Source organism: Barbus barbus (genome assembly GCF_936440315.1).
Source record: "Barbus barbus genome assembly, chromosome: 37".
NCBI classification, from domain to species: Eukaryota; Metazoa; Chordata; class Actinopteri; order Cypriniformes; family Cyprinidae; genus Barbus; species Barbus barbus.
Window position 1 is genome coordinate 3,480,216 of NC_136715.1, and position 21,195 is coordinate 3,501,410.

General features: G+C 39.6%; 3 protein-coding genes across 3 annotated transcripts in view; 1 reads left to right on the forward strand and 2 right to left on the reverse strand.

Moving 5' to 3' along the window:
• Positions 1 to 3,277, reverse strand: part of LOC306857256 (retinol dehydrogenase 10-A-like) — a 5,613-nt gene extending 2,336 nt beyond the window's left edge. Inside the window, exons 1-3 of the mRNA XM_079397104.1 lie at positions 2,740 to 3,277; positions 737 to 835; positions 479 to 627 (exon numbers count right to left, since the gene is read on the reverse strand). Coding sequence (XP_079253230.1) covers positions 479 to 627; positions 737 to 835; positions 2,740 to 3,192 — 701 coding nt within the window. The 5' untranslated portion in view covers positions 3,193 to 3,277. The remainder of the gene's footprint in view (positions 1 to 478; positions 628 to 736; positions 836 to 2,739) is intronic.
• A 3,919-nt stretch (positions 3,278 to 7,196) lies between these two features.
• Positions 7,197 to 9,449, forward strand: LOC306856590 (mediator of RNA polymerase II transcription subunit 26). The gene is made up of 2 exons (XM_079395952.1): positions 7,197 to 7,268; positions 7,508 to 9,449. The coding sequence occupies exons 1-2, from the start codon at positions 7,206 to 7,208 to the stop codon at positions 8,750 to 8,752; spliced, it is 1,308 nt and encodes a 435-aa protein (XP_079252078.1). The 5' UTR covers positions 7,197 to 7,205; the 3' UTR covers positions 8,753 to 9,449.
• Positions 9,450 to 10,732: 1,283 nt separating this feature from the next.
• LOC306856602 (coiled-coil domain-containing protein 63-like) lies at positions 10,733 to 16,430 on the reverse strand (the record flags this gene model as incomplete). Its single annotated transcript, XM_079395964.1, has 14 exons — positions 10,733 to 10,828; positions 10,923 to 11,016; positions 11,142 to 11,245; positions 13,281 to 13,444; positions 13,570 to 13,738; positions 14,013 to 14,095; positions 14,181 to 14,309; positions 14,394 to 14,581; positions 14,729 to 14,796; positions 15,230 to 15,343; positions 15,467 to 15,586; positions 15,671 to 15,836; positions 16,181 to 16,286; positions 16,373 to 16,430. The coding sequence occupies 14 exons, from the start codon at positions 16,428 to 16,430 to the stop codon at positions 10,733 to 10,735; spliced, it is 1,659 nt and encodes a 552-aa protein (XP_079252090.1).
• Between the last annotated feature and the right edge of the window lie 4,765 nt (positions 16,431 to 21,195).

The following is a 21,195-nucleotide window of genomic DNA, read 5'->3' on the forward strand; positions in this document are numbered from 1 at the left end:
ACAAAGGTGAGCCAGAAGAGTTTTGTGTTGAGACAAAGATGAACCTTTATCTAAGTGATGGGAAAGCAAAAATGTGGATAATAAAAGGGAACTGCAATGATCCCAAGCATACAGCCTCATCTGTAAAGCATGGTGGAGGTGGTGTCATGGCATGGGCATGCATGGCTGTCTCTGGAACAGGCAAGGTCGCTTCCAAGAACCACATTTGAGAGGTGGCATCAAGATTTTCAGTGACTAACAGCACAAATAACAACTTAAAAGCCAATGATAACAGCTTAAATTTTTAAATAACTCATTTTTTTAAGCTAAAATGTCATATCAACCAGTTTAATGTGTTTTTCTATTTAGAGCTTGGGCACAATTAAAGAGCAAGATAAAAGTTAACACAAAAAAGTCACCAGTTTGGAACAACATGAGGATGAATAAACAATGTCAGAATTTGTATTCTATACCTTTGACCAATTTCCTGGTTTCTCACCTGATTTGGCATCCAGCAAACATGCCAGTGTTAACAATGTACGGGCAGATCAGAGTGGTTTTCACCCCATCCACACCTTCCTCTGTTAATAAACTATGAGTCAGAGATTCATGGAAACCTACAGCTCCAAATTTACTAGCACAATAGTCCTAAAACAGAAACACAACACAAGCAGTCAGTCAACAAGCTTTTAATGCAACTGAAGGCTTGTCAATAGTTGGGTTGCAGACACAACGGTTCCACAACCTTTCAGCTTACCTCTACACAAGCAGTGCTGAACAGGCCAAGAGTGCTTGCAACGGTCACAATATGTCCGTGATTCTTGGCTTTCATCTGTGGCAGAAAGGCTTTTGTCATCTGTCAACGCAGGAAAACAGTATGTGTCGATGACTTCTGGACATGTTCAGTTACTGCTGCTGAATTAATTGCATCACTACTGGAGCTGGTTTATGCTAGGTTTTGACTGTTGGAGTTTGTTGTAGGAGGTGCTGCATGCTGCCTATCGTGTTAAAACATTAATCTATTTCCAAGCTGCGGGTTTGGGTCCCTCCTTCAATGTAAGTATATCGAGGATTTTGGCAGTTTTATTGTCAGCCAGGTGAAATTCATTAGTCTGATTGCTTAAAAAAACAGCACACCACTTCTCAAAAGGTTACACAATTTATAATGCATGTCCTAAACAGAGTGTGGTGTGAGGTATGCAACTGAGGTTTAATACTCGGGGATAAACAGGTGCATTCAAATGCCTCAGCAAGCATCTTTTAATATTAAAACTGGTTTATATAATAACACTTAATCAGAGCTCTGAGCTGCTGTCATGATGATTAGTGATTGACTTGATAATCTGGTAACTTACGGTCATATGCACAATAAGCCATTATTGTGAACGTTTTTAATCAAGCAGATTACAGTCACTGCACTTTTAACTTCAGCTTTAGACCGCATTATCTCCTTAACTTTCAATCGCATGGAAACATCACGTATAGTCACCATAACATGTAGGCAACTTTCCTCTGGTACACGTCTTGCAGGAAAGAATGTCGTATTGATTTCTAGATTGTATTGCACATCACATGCCACCACAACATCGTAAATTTCAGCAGGAAACCAGGAGTTTCCTTTAAACCTGAGTTTCCAAGTTGGTGGCATGTCAGTGAGAAAACATGTCGGATGCAATGGATGCAGCCAAAGACTATGCAGCATCTGTATTAACAGTAAATTTGTTTATTTCTCATTTACAATAAATCTATTTAAGTTACGTCTACAAAATACTATAGTATCGTACAGTTACGATCATTTTATTCATAAATTTAATAAAAACTGAAAAAAATCAATGCACATTCTTTATTCATCATTTAGGAAAAAAAATACTTCATGTAGAAATTTAATGGACCTGACATCGTAATTATGACTTAGCTAGCAACTAGCAAATACTACTTCCCAGAAGGACTTGCGGCTGTCTGTTGGGGTGCCCTCAAACACACCTGAGGGTTTTTTTGTTTGTTTTTGGCAACTATAACATAACGTTCCCAGGACATTGCAGGGGGGGTATTTTTTTTAATAACCTAAAAATAACTTATACGGAACATTCCCTAATGGTTATTCTCGGTTACACTATCTTTCCAATAAAAATGTTGCAGATATTATGAAATTTGTTTGTTATCTTTATTTTACCAGGGAAAAAAAGCACACTGAGATTAAAAATATCTTTTTGTGAGAAATCTCTGTATAATGACCTATAGCCCTGAAATTCATTTAATGCAGTATTTATTAAAATACAGAAATTAGTTCAATCAAAACACGTTAGTATTAAGTCAGGGTTAAGCATGATAACAGAAATCAAAACTTTGTGTGTTTGTTTAATCTTCATTTACTTCTGATCATAGACCTGCATGTGCTGCTCCAGCACAGCTTCCACAGAGAAAAGCGCGCGGAATTTAAAAGTTAACGGTCATTTCGTTTTACTGGCTGACTAGCTCGTTTATTGATTATGGAATGATTACTTTAATTAATATAGTAGTGAGAGTAAATATGATTTCGGAGGGATTTGACGCCTAACTGAAGAGAACCGATGTTAAGCGAGAAGTTTTTGGTCGAAAGAAGAATGTCCCGCTGGAAAAACTACACTTGCGTGGTAAGAAATTAATGTTAATTTTTATTCTATGGCAATCGCGCATTAAAAAATATCACCCAAAACACATGCTATTACAATGGAACATTAAACATTAAAAAAATTAAAAAACGGTAGATGGTCTTATTACCCAGAACAGCGCGTGGCAGTTAACCAGCAGGGTCCTCTCCAGCAATTCATCCGGGCACTCCAGCAGCCGTCGCCCCGCAACGACTCCCGCGTTGTTGACCAATATGTTGACGTCGCCCAGCTCTTTCCGCACGCGGTCAGCGGTCTGATAGATGCTCTCGCGCTTGGTCAGATCCACCGTGTACGCGTGCGCTCTGCAGCCGAGTTCTCGCACGCGCTCGGCTGTCTTCTCGTTGGCCTCGGTGTTGCAGTCCCACAGCACGAGCTCGGCGCCTTCTCTGGCGAACTCTAGCGCGAAGAGCCGCCCCAGCCCTCCGCCCGCGCCCGTGATTAGACACAATTGACCGTCCACTGACTTGAGACGCGGCCCGAGGACAGCGCGAACCATCGCACTGATGATGGTGTATGTCAGGTCTAAGAGCATTAACACTAGATCTATCAGCACTATCATCATGTGTCCTTTTATTAGTCCAATAGCTTATCAGTTCAACTGAACACAACTTTTCAAAGCTCTTTCGGTCTCATATCCAACTGCGTGTGACTTTGTGCCTGTGCTTTATATAATCACTGCTGGATTAACTACTCGGTTTATCTGGCACCACCAATCCTGCTCTGCTCTCTGTTCTTTTCATGCATAAAACGTTGTTTGTTTATTTAGTCATATTGAGGGACACACACACATACATACATACATACACTTAATCAAGCTCACTTGCATTCCTTCGTGTTCACGTTGTTACAAATATTACAAAGGCACAAAGTATGGGCATTTCATGCCACTGTATTTAATCATATAAAAATAAACATTTAAAAGTGCCATAGAATGCATTGATACAATATTTGAAATTGTTCTCTGATATCTAGAAGGTATGTGGTTTAGGTAAGGGCAAAAATACTCCAGAAACGGTTTTACATGTCCATTTACACCCCTAGAATTTCTCCCTAGAATGAAAAGGTCTGTTATTACCTTATTTGGAAGGATCATGATCATCGGCACCCAAGTATTGTGATAGTATCGAATCGGGAGGTAGGTGTATTGTCCCATCCCTAGTAATTATACTGTAATTAAAATGCAGGCATCAGGGAGTTGTTCCCTCCGTTTTGTTTCTGCATTTTGTTTTCCGTTTTCCCCATGTTCCCCATGGATCGCCTCACTGCCAAGTTTACCGCCCTAGCCCGTAAAGACCTTTACCTGTTGGAGTATGTGGTTGAGTTCAGCCAGCTGGCTGTTCTGGATCGGGGCAAATTACCACCGCCCTGTTGATCTCTGAGACACCACTGGACTGAGTTGGAGGGAAGCAATCATCCGGTGTCTGGAGAGTGTCTACCTCCGATCCAGAACACAGCCGGACTCCGTGCCCAGCCCACCATCTCCGCGGTGTGCGGAGCACAAGCCTGAGCCCACCGATGATGGAGAGCCCGAGCCCATCACAACTGATGAACCATTGCCAAGGAGTGCGTCAGAGCTGAAGATCGCCACGGAGCCAGAGCCTCTTGGATCATCAGACCAGGTGCGAAAGCCAATTATAACGCCCACCATGAGGGAGAAAGCCGTGGACAGTGAAAGCGAGGAGAGAAGCTCCGCCCCCTGCACTGTGGCTGAGGGTGAGCTGATACTGGATCAGGGTCTGTGTAACTCAAGAGGAGAGAGGGCTCCCATTCCTGAGTCTAGCCCTGAGAGGGCACCTGTTTCCACATCCAGCCCAGAGAGGGCTCCCGTTCCTGACTATAGCTCTGAGAGGGTTCCTGTCCCCCCGTCTAGCCCAGAGAGGGCTCCTGTTTCCGCTTCCTGCTCAGAGAAAGTCCCTGAGTGCAGCCCTGTCGATCCCTTGCCAGTCGTGTTTATCGTGCTGGGAGTCGCAATTTGGTGTGTGTGTGTACACCAGCCCTGAAAGCCCAGAGGCTCACAAATGCCGTTGTTGTCTGGCAGCCCCTCTGCTCGCCCTCAGCCCACCATCTATATGGTGCGAGCCCTGTGGGTCTGCCATCCTCCATCATCACCGTGGCTGGAGAATCCCTTGCCTCCAGCCTCTAAGCCCCGGACTCCGCCTCGGCCCGTCGGCTCCAACATTCCTCCTAGCTCCCTCCTCTCTGCCTTGGCCCATCTGTCCACTGGGTCTGCCGGACTCCCTTGTCCCTCCGGCTCCTTGGTCTGTCGTCGACCATCCTTTGCCTCAGGACTCCACTCCTCCGGCTGTGCCTCGTCCCTCCAGCTCCGTCAGGCTCCTCCATCCCTTCGGCTCCTCCTCAGTCCTCTGTCGCTCCGGCTCCACCACAGCCTCCAGAGCCCCACCTCTGCATTAGTCGCCTGAGCCACCAGTTCCACCTAGGCCCTCCGGATCCTCTTCGCCACCCTGGCCTATCGACTCTCCGCCTCGGGCTCCTCCACCACCTGCTCTGCCGCCGTTGGTCGGCCCCCTGGAGTCGTTGGACCTTCCTCCTCCATGGCTCCTCCCTCCGTCGACTCCACTGTGTGGCCTGGGTCCTGTAGGGGAATTTACAGTTAAAACCCAAGGACCAGGTGTGTTGAATGAAGACCAGAAGTCAGAGATGTGATCAATTACAGAATAATTTACTGAAGAAAATTGTTTGCCATTTCATCAGCAGAAGTCAGCTTCAATACTCGCGATGGAGTTCGTAGGCCGCTCTGCATGTTCTAGATACCAATAGTTATTCTCTCACAGAGGTCACTAATTATGTCAATACATTGGTAAGCAAGATTCTGGTTGGTAGATAAACTTAGAAAATCTCCACACATGGACGTAAAACTCATCAGAGGTCAGACACAATAAGTCTCTCCAGAGCTGTATACCCTGTTACCCTGGACATCACACATACACAAAGAACAGTTATTTGTACTTCAAGGTTGCCGGGCTCATTCTGAGAGATAACTCAGCTGACCCACAGTTGCGGTCTATTGCGTTGTCCTGAAATTTGAAAGATTTTTTGCAAAATGTGAGCTTTCTTAAGAGTCAACTTTCATCTTTGATTAGTTTTATAGTTAAAGTAGGCTATTTCTGAATAAAACATACTCAGGGTTGTAATTAATTGAGTTAAGTAATTAAACAAATATAAATGTGCAATTAGTCGACTGATGGCTTAGACAAGTCGACTAGAAAAATCTTTAGTCAGAGTCATCCCTAGTATTCATCCAGATATATAACTCATATGCATTATCTATGCCATCCAATCAGATTTGAGTACTCAGACCATGGTATAAGTGTTTATAAATGTGCACAAATTTCAAAGATAGCAGATTTAAAAGATCATGGGATTTTAGTTGTTGAATGTTGTGCTATTTGTCCCTGCACAGCAAAACTGTCAATTGGCAGAAACAAAACATTTGAACTTGTTGAAAAAGATACAAAGACCATGGAGATATATGTATATGTGAAAAATTGACTTTTAAAAGTATTCTGTGTAGTCTGTCATTAAATGTGAGCTCTTAATAATGGTATGTGTATATAACTAAAAACTGCTGAAGCATAGTTTCTTGGATTCAAATGTGGTTGTAATTGACACTCATTGCTAACTCAGTAAGCCTATGAAACCCCTATTGCACCTGTAGGACGCTTTTAGGGACAGTTTGTTCATTTGCATGCATGCATGGACATGGATAGTAGAGCTCATATGGGGCAGGCAGTAAAGTGGTTTCATATGAGAGACGTGTGCATGTTTGAAGAGTTTTGTAAGTAGTATGTGGTCCTAATGCTAAACTTTCAGTGGATGATTTTCAAAGACAATGAAAAGAGCTTCATCAAGACCTCAACAACTCAAAGAGCAGCTACTTCAGGCCATCGATGCTCAAAATAATGTGAGTTATAGAATGTTAGTTAAGTAATGACTACAGTATTTTATGTTTTGTTTTTTTACCCATGCTGCATGTGCATCGTTAGCAGTAACTGTCACTTCATTTAATTATTCAATGTAACTATATTGCAATTTCTATCCATTCTTTCAGAGAATATTAGGGAGTATTTCAACTTTTTTGACTGTATTCTTATGTATTATTGACCATTTTTTATAATAATGTCCGTTTTGCCAATGTCTGTGTAATATGTATCTCATAGTCAAGATTTTTTCATTCCTTAAATTATTTAGTCTGTTTAATCTGCTGGTTTGCTCAGTCTCACAGTGGTGAGGTTCATTTTTGTTACATAACTCCCTGGGGACTTTTTTCACAGAATTTTATAGGAATGAGTATGCAAGCATGTCACATTTGCATTTGCAAACACAACTGTTAACTGGGATCTGAAAGAGTCACTGCTGCAGGTGCACATGTGAGAGCAGATTCAAATACATGAGGCCCATCTACTTTCATGAGTACGACCAGCCTCAGAAAAAGAGACAGGAAGTGACTTGCTAAGCATTAACCGTTATAGGTTTTTTTTTAATGCACAGAGAATATTATGAAAGCATGGAAGTGACATGAGCTTAACTTCTACCTGTCAGCAGATACAGAACACGATGGCTGTATTGGATGTGATATGCTGCCTGGAAAGTTACCCAATGACTAAAGAGGCTCTAGTGGTAAGATACTAACTCACTATATTTACATTGAATTTATCCCAACAACTGTGGTACAGTGTGTCACACTGAAAATGTGAATTAAAAGGATGGTTCACCCCCCCAAAAAAGCATAATTTACTCACCCTCAAGATGTTCCAAACCTGTATGAGTTTATTTCTTCCGCTGAATGCAAAAGAAGATACTTGGAAGAATGTTGATAAAAGCTCCCTTAAGGAATGATTTGGTTTGTTGTATTCCAGGAAACCAGGTTTGGAAAGTTGATCAATGATGTGAGAAAAAGGAGCACAGATGAAGATCTTGTTAAACGTTTAAAAAATATTATACGACGTTGGCAGAGGCTGGTTGAAGTAAACGAAGTCACAGCAAAAGAGCAATCAAGCTTTGCAGACGATTCGACTTCTGCTAAATGTATTCCTGGATCAAAACAAACCCTTACTGAAAATTACACCACAACTCTTTTTCACAGTACCACGAGTGAGAGGGCTGAAATGTCTCAGGGTTCTGTACCACAGAAAAATTTTAGAAAGAGTAAAATACCTGTCCGTGCAATCAAACCATATTCCTCGTCCATCAAGCATTTACAACAATCCACAAGCTGGAGAACATCTCTGTCCTATCATCATTCACAAAATGACAATAGTATCACAGACCAGCACAAGTTTGAAAGAAAAACCACCTCTGCCAGTCACAGCGACGAAAAGCACTTTTTGGCTGCCAAGGAACCAGCACAATCCACTTCCATTACTTCTAATCTAACAAAGTCATCAATCCAAGACTCATACATAAAGATGCAAAAGCCTTCAGACCTTCTCAACATACTCAAACCTGCTGCACCAAACGGTAACCTCGATGAGGTCTCCAGCACAGTGACAGACACAAACACAAGGGGTTTTGAGGATAAGACGAGGAAGAAACAGCATAACAGTCACACTGTCAAACTTGATGGAGAGGACAGTACCAAAACTGCACAACTGCAAGCGAGCAAACTAGTATACAACCCTTATACTCTACAAATCAAACCTATATCAAGCAAAGCATTTACTAAAGATTGCCAGAGATCAACAGGAAATGAAATCCAGGACAGTGAGCATCTGAAAAACAGCCTTCGTTCATTCCAACAGACAAACTGCAGAGAGATGTCACAAAGTAAGATGATTCAGAATAGCTTACTGATTTCAGAAAAGTCAGGGATGAGCTTTTCTGTGGGTGAGAACAACAAGCAACAGATAAAGAACTCCAAAGAGTGCAGAAAAACTCATGGGTTTATACCAGAGTTCCCTGTGACAGACCTTCCAGGGGTCAGCCGAGAGGTCACAGAGCGAGACCTCATCAGGATACGCAGTCAGCGATGGCATGGTGTGAATGGTTGTTACGATAACTGGAATAACTGGTATGACTGGACACAGTCCATCACCCTGGATCCATATGGGGATGGGAGTAAATTTAAGATTTTGCCTTACGTTGGCATAGATTACAGACTTTGAGTTTTTAGAGGCTTGCTTCTTGAATCTTTAAATGACTAGTCCTGTGTGTTTTTGTTGTGATTCTCTATTCTTCATGGTCCATTGTACTGGTGTGGCAAAAATGTTTTAGTACAGTAGTTTGAAAGCAATGAGACAATTAATAAATTCATTTTCAGCAAGAAATCTCAAATGAACAAGACCACCATGTACACTACCAGTCAAAAAGTTTGAAATAATTCATATTTATTTTAATGTTTATTTTCACCTAAGCTGATCCAAAATACAATAAAAACTGTAATACTGTGAAATATTATTAGAATTTCAAATAACTATTTCTATTTCCTGTTGTAATGTTTTCAAATGTATTTCAGTCCTGTGATGCAAAGTTGAATTTTAAGCATCATTACTCCAGTCACATTAGCTTTCAGAAATCATTCTCATATGCTGATATCCTGCTCAGTTATTCTCAGTTACTAGTGTTCAATTGTTAGTAATGATTAATAATTATTATCAATGTTGAAAAGTTTTTTGCTGCTTAATATTTATTGTGGAAATCATGATACATTTGTTTCAGAATTCTTTGGTGAACAGAACGTTAAATTAAAAGCGTTTATTTGAAATAGATGCCCTTTGTAACATTATAAATGTATTTACTGTCACTTTTAGTCAATTGAATGTGACTTTGTGGAATAAAAGAATCCATTTATTTTTAGTCAGTAAATTAAAACTAAATTACATCATTAACCTTCAGTGATCGCAATGTTTGTATTTGCAAACACTTCTAATGGCTTACATTCTAGTTTTGAAAACAAAAATGCAGAAAGAGAAGAAAAAACCTAATGCATCATGGGAAGAAAAAGAGCAGAGGAAGGATGAGATAAGATGGCATGATAGTAAAAATCTCAGGGCCCTATTTTAGCGATCTAAGCGCATGGCACAGGTGCACTTAGGGCGTGTCCACCGTGCCCGGCGCATGGTCTAAAAGTGTTGTCCCTATTCTCTTGAATGAAAGAATGAATCATTTATATAGTGCTTTTATTGTGTATTGCTATACACCCAAAGCGCTTTACAATCATATAGGGGGTCTCTCCTCAACCACCACCAGTGTGCAGCAGCCACAGCGCCAGTGCACTCACCACACACCAGCTATAGGTGGAGACGAGAAAGAGCCATAGAGCCAATCAAGTGATTGACAAGGGCCAATGGAGGGAAATTGGCTACTCTTTACGATGAATGTCATGGGATTTTTAACAGCTTGTAACACTCCAAAGAGAAAGGAAAACTTGAAATCGCATCATATGACCCCTTTAAACAACGCGCCACAGGACGTGAAAATGATAACTGCGTCGGGCTGAAACTAGAACAAAACACTTGTGTCACGCCTGGCGCCGCATTGCGCTGGATGTATGATAGGGCCCTCAGCTCTAGCAGTCACTGTTTTTCTTTTATGGTCAACGTGATTTGTGATTGGCCGATCTTTGCAGTGTGGGTGGGTGAGAGAGTAAGCCATTGCTAGTATGAGAAAATGAGCTTTGGCTGTGATAAAAAAGGGGGTGTGTAGCCATGATAACCCGGTGGGCCATGTGCACAAAAGATTTTGCAGAAAATGGAGGGGGTTAAAAAGGGATTGAGTTTCAAACCAGCTAAACTTAAATTTAATGAACCAGAAAAAGTTGAACACATTCTTATACACTGAATAGCATATAAAAATAAAAGACATGTACTAGAAGATGATCTGCAAAAAAATGGAACATAATCTATTAGAAAATCTCCTGGCTAAAAAATCTGTGAGAATTCCTATGCGATATAATTTTGAGGTTTTTAAAGGAAACAGTAATTGAGTTAAGAATATAGTTTCTTTTTATCTTATTTATTTCAAAGAGACACAAATCCTTCAAGCATTAAGATTCATTTTTATCCCCCATCAATTCCTTACTATAAACAATATTTAGTAGAGACTGAGCACAGAATAAAATAATAACCAGAAGACCAGATTGCATTTTAAGCCTCCAGCGAGGTGCTGGACATAGTGCTGCTCTTAGGGGTTTTCACTTCTTTGCTCCCTCCTGTACGCGGAGACTCATCTTTATCCTGATTCTGCAACAGAAAACCAACAAACACCCTGTAACTGTAATGCTACTGTAGTTAATGGGTAAATCAGAATGGGAAAGAGCTCTTCTGTGTTCCTTACACTCTTCCTCATAATGTGCTGACGGATTTCTTCGCGGGTCAAAGGTCGATCCGCCTCATCTATCAGAGAAGAATCCTCTGCCTCATAATCATGCCTGAATCATGCACAATAAGACCAGGAGCATGTATTAACAAAATAAAGTCATATTTTTCACATATTATGTGTAATATCTCCATATCTTGTGCCTATGTGGCTCAGTATATGAGATGCTGCTCTTACCTGGTAATGGGTGGCTGAGCGATCGCTTCATGTGCCTGAACGTCTGGTTTCTGACCTAGCAGGAACGGAGCAACCGCTTCCAGGTAAGAACTGTTCTCCGGGTCCTGTCAACATGTGAGATTTACAATAATTTTACAGTTCTCGTCGAAAGTTTGGAATAATTCAAACGGATCATTTACATAGAGTCATGTAGTGTGAACGGCACAGCGATCTGCCGACGTGTAAAGTCCTGTAGTGTGAACTTGGCTTTAGTTTAAAATTCTGATAATGGTTTTCTGAGTGCACACATCCGAAGCACACATACAGAAAACAGCTATCACACGACATGTGAGTAACTAAACTAAGTTCTCTTTCATGTCTTATTGCTCTTAAATCGTCAAATACACACAAGTTTATGTTCAAAACATGAGTTACAAATACAGTCTGTTATGTCTGTGAAGGTAAACAGCCGGAAAGAAATCATATGTTCACATTAGATGTGTGTATTAAGTGACAACAGCGTAATATACAGTGAATAAATAAATAAATCCACTGCTCTCTTGTCTCCTCTAAGCAGATAGAGTACTTTCTGTGCTCAAAAGTGCAGCCAAAGACAGAACAGTTAGCATGCTTTGCTTGAACTTTCGCCATGATATTAGAACTTGTATACCGCTGTCGCTTGCGAAAACATAATAACGTCATTGTAGGTTGAAACATGCAGATTAAAGGTGCACTAAGCATTATTTGAAAAACGCTTTTGACCACAGTGTCGGACCGAGTCCCAAAACCGAGGTTGCGTTGTTTTTTCTTCTTGATATGTGAGTAACATTGATTTTGCTTTGTTTCACACAACTTATCTGCATTGGCATCTTCACACAAGCTTATTGAAACAAAATGTGGTTGTCGATGCCATGGTTGTGTACATAGGAGATATCAAAATAGGGGCGAGGTCCTGTTGGGGCTTTCAAATATCAACATTGTTTGGCAAAAGTCACTTAAAGCCTCATTCAGACTGTCAGCCCACATTGTGTATCGCAACTGTTCATATCCGATTTGTGTGTCCATAAGTGCTCTTTGCTTTTACGGAATGTGCGTTGGTTACTATGGCAATGCCATTGCGTTGTTACGCCAACTCTAAAAACAACAATAACAGCAATGTTGCCGTTGTGCTGGATTATTATTATTATTATTATGGATTTCGTTTTATTAGGCAGCAGCAGAAACGCAGGAAGCTGAAATGTGCGGTTTTATTTTATGCTGCCGTCTCCGCTGGATACAAAACTCAAAGTGGTGTGTATACTAGCAGTATATTGTCTTTTTCCGCATGACTTGCAGTTCGCAACAACACAAGCTTGTTTTTGCAAAGACGTTCATTATGTTTTCTACAAAAACGGCTGACGTTTTTACGTTTTACGTGGCATGAAAACGTGAAAAGACTAGGCTGAATCCGATTTGACTGGTCAGACTGAAATGGAATCATATCTAAATATGATTGGATTGCAGTCGGATTTGCACAAAAATCGGATTTGGGCTGAACAAGGCTTTAGTGCACCCTTAAGGAGTGGTAATATTGTAATAAGATCCCCTTTCTACGTCACAGGGGAAGCGAAATCTGAGCGGCTCGTTTTTTCACAAGCTTGCAGAGAAAGGCTTACCAAAAAAAAATTATAATTACTAGGTTGTTCTTTTTCACATTTTGAAGTGAAGTGACATACTGCCAAGTATGGTGACCCATACTCGGAATTTGTGCTCTGCATTTAACCCATCCAACGTGCACACACACACAGCAGTGAACACACACACACAATAGTGAACACACACACACCGTGAACACACACCCGGAGCAGTGGGCAGCCATGTATGCTGCGGCGCCCGGGGAGCAGTTGGGGGTTCGGTGCCTTGCTCAAGGGCACCTCAGTCGTGGTATTGAGGGTGGAGAGAGCACTGGACATTCACTCCCCCCACCTACAATCCCTGCCGGCCCGAGACTCGAACCCGCAACCTTTGGATTACGAGTCCGACTCTCTAACCATTAGGCCACGACTTCCCCGTATTTTCTGGGTTGGTAGATGCATCGGGGACCCAATTATAGCACTCATACACAGTAAAAGTCAGATTTTCACTATATGTATGCTGGAGTGAATGGAGTCTTTTCTGTACCTTTGATTTAATGAAGGCTTGAATGGTGAGCAGTTCACTGGCCTTCTGCTCCACCATGCCGAGGTACATCATCAGATTACTGTTTGTGATCCCAGAGCAAGAGCCCAGCATGCCTCCCATCTGCTCTAGTTTGCAGTCAATCTTTTTGAACATACTGTCTAACCCTAGAAATGACATTAACATAGGTAACGGCTACTTTTGAGAATAAAATGTTTCATATAAGTACTACTCTTCTTCCAATATGATAATGTGGGCTTGATTCGTCCAAGGTTTTTGATTTCGCTAGTACCTGTTTTGACCTGATCAAGGATCCTGCTGATGTGATCAGCCTGGGCTTCATACTGTTGAGTCTGTGCCTTACACGCTTGCAGTTGATTCTTCAGCTGTTTTAAAGCCACCTGACTTTCCTGTTCCTGCTGACGACTTTTTATGTTCAACTGCTCCGTATCTTTTCTAATCTTGAAGAACATTGAGACAAAAAATGGGTTTAAAATGATATTAAAATGTAAATATGAATAACATTACGCACATTGCATGCTCAATCAGCCTGGGTTCGTTCAGCCACAAGCTTTTGCTTGGTCTTCCAAGTTGTAATTTTCAGCATTGTTATTGTTAACTAAAACAAATTATTAAAATCTGTTCCCGTTGATTCAAATGTAAAGGTAATATAAATATTGAAAAAATCTTAACTTAAAAAACTTGAACACAAATGAGAAATATTGACACGCTGACCTGTTGGATTTCCTCTCTCAGTCTCTCAGCTTCTGCATTCTGTTCATTCACGTAGTTAAACAGAGCAAAGTTCCTTTCTTCACCTGTTAGAAAAAACACAATCAGTTGTAGCATAACACACTGCAGTGCAGTCTTTTGTTAGCACAAAACAGAAAACACAAAGCTCACCCTGAATGAATTTTGTAACCAGCTTCCCCAAATTATCTTCTCCAGTCAGTTCCTGAATCTGTTGGAAAGCCTTCTTCAGAGAGTCAGGTGTCTCCTCTCCACCGTCTGCCTTCCTCTGCTCCTTCATCTCTGCTTCATTAGCACACTTTATTAAATTTTCAGCCAAAATCCAATTGGATTTATGATCAATCATTACAATTACTGCTCTCTGACCCTGTCTGCGTCTGGTTCTTTTCCCGTTATCCATGGAGGCTCTCTGAGTATTCTTGGTGCTCATGAACTCTTTGAGTTGGTGTTCATGAGCGATGACTCTCTCCAGCTCCTGCATCTCAGCTGAGTACTGCGCAAGATCCTTCACCACCTTCTCCTTTATCATGGATGTTTTGGTCTGAGCATCCACTCTGAAATACACAAAGATAATTAGAACCATCTTCAAATGTTCAAAAGTCTTAATGAGGGTAGAGCAATGTAAATATAAATAAATAAATTGCAGGTTTTTATGATTGTGGCAACACTGTATATTAGAAAAGAAGCTTAAAGTATCTCACTTTGCATCATAAGCTGTGGCTGATTTGTCGACAACTTCAGCAATATCCTTACGAATGTCTTGTAGTACCTGAAAGAAAGACATAAGCACCTGTTTTAAAGGAATAGTTCACCCCAAAATGAAAAATTGCTGACTCAACTTTCTGAAACAGCAGGCCGCTCAAGATGAAGTTTCTTTATTCATCAGAACAGATTTGGAGAAATTTAGCTTTACATCACTTGTTCGCCAGTCAATCCTATGCAGTGAATGGATGCCGTCAGAATGAGTCTAAACAGCTGATAAAATCAACAGGGGATGGACTTTTTCACTTTTTGGCCAGAAGTGATGGTTTAAAGCTAAAAGCTTTTTATCAGCTCTTTGGACTCTTGTTCTGTCGGCACCCATTTAGTACAATGGATCCATTGGTGAGCAAGGAATGTGATGCCAAATTTCTCCAAATCTGTTCCGATTAAGTATCAAACTCATTATACACAACACTCCAGAGCTGCCGAGAATCCACAACCTTCTCCAGTTTGCGATACAGCTGCTGGAATCGGGTACGCTGCATGTGTAGTAGCTCAATATCTTTTCTGAGCTGGCTGTTTATCTTCATCTGTTCATTAAAGTGAGCACGAGACTGCAGGGACAAGGGGAAAAAATCATGGAGAAGTTCATGCACACATTGGGTGTGTTTGTTTTTTTATTTATTTATTATCAATCAGATTATTTCTCTGTTGAATTCTATTGATTCTCTGTTTACCCGATCCAGTTTACTCTGTGTGGTGCGTATGGCCTTCTGAATGTCACGGGGATGAGACTTGTGACTATGGGAAGCCTGTCCTCTTCTCATTTCCACCAGTTTTTTCTCCATAATTGTGATCTGTAAAACCGAATGCATGCAAATAACTGTGTTGCACAGTATGGGAATTTTGCGATTATGTTGTATACTTAGGCACATATGCACCTCTTTTTGCAGATCTGCTTGGGTCTGTTTCTCGTTCTCAATTTCTTCATCCAACTTGTCTCGTTGCTTCAGCAGAGCACTGACAGCCTTAACAGCCGGACTTTCACTCTCTCTGTGCATGCGCTGCAACCTCTCTTGTTCTGCACGCAGCTCAGCAATCTCTTGCCTGTGGACAAACATACACACACACAAGAAAAAAATAACAACTAGAATGTACTCTCTCTCTCTCTCTATATATAATATTTTTATATTTTATATCATGACCTTTCAGTAAGAGTTTGTTTGGAGGCAGTACCAAACCTTTGCACTAGCTGAAATTCACTTTGATTCCCTTCATGTCCATGACTTTTGTTGTTGTTGGTGTGTGTGTGTGTGTATGTGTTCACATAGCAAGTTCCAAAACCTCTACCAAGTTTTGCGCCATTCCGATGAAGTAAAAAAAAGAAAAAGAATTCGGACTGAACTGAACAGCACCAGAAGGTGCTCCTGAAATGGGAGCGCAGGACTGACCTCTGTTTGCGAGAAGTGTCCTCTTCCTGCAAGTAGAGCTCGCGATTCCTTTCCAGTCGGCGCAACTCCAACCGCAGTCGGTGTACTTTTTGTAGATCTGTCTCATCTGGACACAAACAACTGGCAGCATCAGAACATTCATCTGCATGATAGGAATTATTAATGATCAATTACAATGTTTAATTTGCATACCACTTTCATCGACAGCGCTGTCAAAGCCAACTTTGGTCGGGGACCCTCCTCCAGACATAATGAATGCAACACTGGGCTAACAACAGAAGTTTTGAAATATGAATAATAAAGACAAAACACGTCACGGTCACCAAGTCCTATAATTTGATAGATAGATAAATAAATAAATAAGTAACTTATCTAGTGTTTCTAAGTTACAAATAGTCGCACCCGCTCTTAAAAATAAGGTGGATAGGAAATATGTACAAACGTGTTGGAAATTTAGATTCTTTCAAAATGATTCGTTCAGTGACCATTTCTTCATAAATGAAAAAGAGTGTATTATGTGTTATGTCTTAAGTCAATGAACGTATTTACTTGTTACAAAAAAACTGATTTGGCTTTATTAAAATGTGTGCCTAATCTACTCAAATAAGTCTAAATAAATGGTTCTGATGACCAAAACATTTTGCATATTTAACATTTGTAATTTGCATATTAATGTATTTTGGGGCAACATGTAATGAAAAAAGAAGTGTAATAATGGGAGTAATAATTGACCAGATTTTCATAATAATTCATAGAATTTATTTCCCTATTCATTTGTTATGTCTGCCAAAATGTGAATAAACATGCTTTTAGTCCCTTTGTGAGGACATGAGGACATGTATGAAATCAACATCTTGTTTCGTAACAGAAGGTCATATTTTGATTTGAAACCCCATGACATTTTCCTGAGATGTTGATTTATGACACACAATTTAAAAATTAGACACATTTAAATGATAATTACAAAATATTATCATATTTCACATTAAGAGTGTCACTAAATTAATTTCAGACATTTTTGAAGACCAAGGAGAGGGAAACATCCAATCATTTGGGATCTCTGAAAAGCCCTGAATGTGCTCTGTACAGGACATCCAGACGTAAAACTGTGGCATGTGTAATCTCAGAGAAATTCACTAAAATATGCCCCTGGTTTCACAGACAAGGCTTAAACCTAATCCTAGACTAAAATGTAAGTCTGATCTGTTTCAACTGAAATAAACGTGCACTGACTGATCTTAAAATATATCAGTGCCTTTGTTTTGTCTCAAGATGCACACCAGTAATGTTTTTTTTCTAAGCATGTTTATAAAAATTACTTAAATGTCCTAATTGAACTATGGCCTAATCCTGGCTTAGTCTAAGCCCTGTTTGTGAAACCGGGCCATAATGTCCTCATATGAGGGTCTTCAGAGGTTAAATATGAATATATAAACTGATATTTATTAGATATTTGACTAATTCACTTTCTGCTGATTGCTGAAAGAGACTGACTCGAGACTGTACCACTTCTCCAGGTTTAGTCAGTCTTTGACAGGATGAAACACTCACAGGATGAGTATTAATTATATTGCTTTTAGCAATTATTATCAATAAATTATTATATAAATTAAATAACATGAATTAGGTGTGTGCGAAATTGACAAAAATGATATCTTGAAATTATCTGGGATTTTATTGATATTTTTCTGAGTGTGTTATTGTGCTGGTATCTTAAAGATTACCATGGACAGCTGATTTTTTTTTATTCATATTCATATTATTCATATTCTGTGTGGTCAGTTCACAGCAGTGATAGAAATTCATATTTTCCAACAACTTTATGGGCATTTTTACCTTTAAGCCATAAAATGTGCATCATCTTTTGAGTCAAATTCTTGCATTTGGAAAAATATGTAACAGTTACCAAGCAGATGAAATCGGTATCAACAAAATGTATGTTTGCAATGCATCTGAAGTGGCGTTTAGATGTGTTTACACGCAGCTCAGAATGCCAACCTGCAGTTACAAATGCATAACTAATGTTTTGATATTTAAAACATAAAACGTTGAAAACTGATGTTTGAAATTATTTAAAAAAATGAAGATACTTTAAAATGTGAAATTAAAATAGAAATGAAGTCAGCCTTAATAAGTGAGTCACTGCGACTGAACCGAATCATTTAAACAGGTTGATTGATTCAATCATGTTGCTCAGAGACACAAAACAGTGCTGTGGCTGTGTCTGGAATTCATTTTGTTGTAGAAGCAGGAGGTATGGTGTCTAAAACACCATTTTGTTTATTGAACTGTTGCATAAAATCACATTTGTAATCATGCTGACTTTTGGAGAAAAGATGGCACTCTATATATGAAATGATATATAAATAATATAGGCTATACATTTATATAATTAAGACTTTATTGTACAATTTAATGCCCTAGCGACTGTCTTCTGTCCCAAACGATTCATCAAAAACCCAGAGGCCTTTCAATAATTATAATAATAACAACAAAACAATCATTTAAATGAGAATGAATATGTAGCAGAGGAAAGGGACGGTGGTGACTGATGTGACTAAAATGCATTTCTAAGGGATTCTTTTTTTAACCACTATTTAAACTGTTAAACTAACTGGGTAAATAAAGTCTTATCTTACCTTTATAACTCTTCAGGTGAGTTTAATCGTCTGCCTCCGTTTGAGAGGGTTGTCTGTTTGTTGTTAGCAACAGTATCTAAGAAAAGTAGCCGTGCTGCATTCAATTCGTTCATTCAAATCGTTGCAAAGCAGCTTTTGTCTGTTGCTTCAGGGTTCAGCATCATCTGAGGTCCTCTGATGGGTCGGTTTTAGGGGTCGGGTTGGTGTAAGAGGTGGCAGAAAGTGCACTGATCCGTGAGAAAATGACAGTGTATGGAAGCCATGGAATTAAAGAGTAAAAAATGTAATTTGCAGCTTATATCTCACAATTCAGACTTTTCTTTTTCTTGCAATTTCGAGTTTTATAGGCCATCTGAAGAAAAATCAGAACTGGGTGCGTCAGCGTGAAATAGCCTAAACTCAAGAGTTATAATGGCTGAATTTGATAACATAAACTTGCAATTGTGAGAAAAAAGTCCAAATATGTTTAAATCATCTATGTAAAATATAGGTTTAAAATCTGATTTCGTAACACGTTATTTTCCTTATGAATTGCATACATTTTTATCTTACTGTATAGACGTATTGTTTCCGTCAAATTCAGGTTTCCTTTTTTTATGAGATGTCTTCAGAGCATTTTTATTGGAGGAGACTTTCTGAAGTGGAGTCAGTAATAAATGAAGCAAATACTGTCCAGCTGGATTTCAATTTAAGGTTGCTTTAAATGATATTTACCCATCATACAAATAAAGTTTAAGACTGATGATGCAACTTTTTGAGCAACGTTGCCGTCAACGGGCAACCAGGTGAGACACAGGGCCCACGACTGATCTAAAGTATCCATACAGAAATTTGTTACCCATTCTCAATGATAAAGTGCCCACTACCCTGCTCAAAAAAGCAGTGGTGTATATCATCAGCTTAAAACATCATCTAACTCATTATTGTCCGAAATATTAGAATGAAAAAGAGCTGGTGGAACACAGGAAGTAAGGAAACTGATATTAAAGCCAGAATTGTTTAGAATAAGAACAAAGGTAGAATACAAGTGAAACAGATTCCTCTTCCTCTTGACAGAAAGAGCATAGTGGAGAAATATTTGGGTTAACGTGACTTCATTCAGGTTTCATCACTCCAGCATCACTAAACCATCTGCGTTTAGCTTCATAGGACATCTTCGACGATGGTATTCTATAAATGTTTGGTTTTTTTGCATTACGATTTTGAAATCCAAAGGCACAAGAAGACATTTTTTCTCTTATTCCATGGATTTTGCCCATTTCCATCCACTGGATACCACTGTTTTTCTGCCACCACAATGCATGCTTAGAGGCAAGTGTGTAACTGTGACGTCTGCTCACAAATGATCTATGGAGAGTCCCCACAAAAACCAACTGTGTGTGTGTGTGTGTGTGTGCGTTTTTGTGACAAATGAGGACATGAATTTGTATAATGACATAGGTATTACAAGGTGAAGGTGGCTTTTCAGGACATTGACCCATGTCCCCACTTTTCAAAACGCTTATAAATCATACAGAGTGAGTTTTTTAGGGGAAATTGGAAATGCACAGTCTCCTGTGAGGGCTAAGTTTAGGTGTAGGGCAATAGCACATACAGTTTGTACAGTATAAAAACCATTACGCCTATGGGATGTCCCCACTTTTCACAAAAACAAACGTGTGTGTGTGTGTACATATAAAAGAGCATAAAACATTGATCTGATTTTGAATTATTTTAATATGAGTTAGTAATAGTAATCATTTTCAACTTCTGGCTGACCCAGGAACACCAGTCTTATATATTCTCCAGCTAGGCCACTCAGTTTTCACCAGCAGTTCCTCTGTGATTAAAAATACAGCCCTGAGCCACACAAGGGATGCTAGCACAGAAATCCCTTGTAGAAGAATGAGCTCGATGCAGCTTGTGGCCAGCTGGACATGATTTACACTGGATGTCATCTTCCAATCAAAAGAGAAAGTGTACATATGAGACCTCCATCCTAACTCCTATATAGCTCAATGACATGATATATGATGGTTGGGAAATTATAATACACATATAGATTATTTAGAACCATTATTTAATTTTCATTATTGTATTCAATAATATAATATAGAATTCTAGTGGATTTGTCTTACATTTACCTCCATATACAAGCAAATAAAGTGCCGATATCTCCTGTAGATGCAGAATTTACTACTTAAATGTCTTATATGCAAGCAAAACGAGTATACTGGTTTTAAAAAATGTGTATGGGACTTACTTTTTGTATTGCACTTTTTCAAATCTTTCTAGAGAATTAAGATTATTTATATTATTTATTTACAGGGGCTCTTAAAGGGACTCGGTGATGGGAAACAAACTATTATGTTGGAGAAAACAATAAAATAAAATACT

Excerpts from the sequence above, each read along its gene's own strand:
- LOC306856590 (XM_079395952.1), top strand. The coding sequence starts at position 7,206 with ATGGCTGTATTGGATGTGATATGCTGCCTGGAAAGTTACCCAATGACT. Across the intron at positions 7,269-7,507 it reads TGACTAAAGAGGCTCTAGTG|GAAACCAGGTTTGGAAAGTT; the intron begins GTAAGATACTAA and ends GTTGTATTCCAG.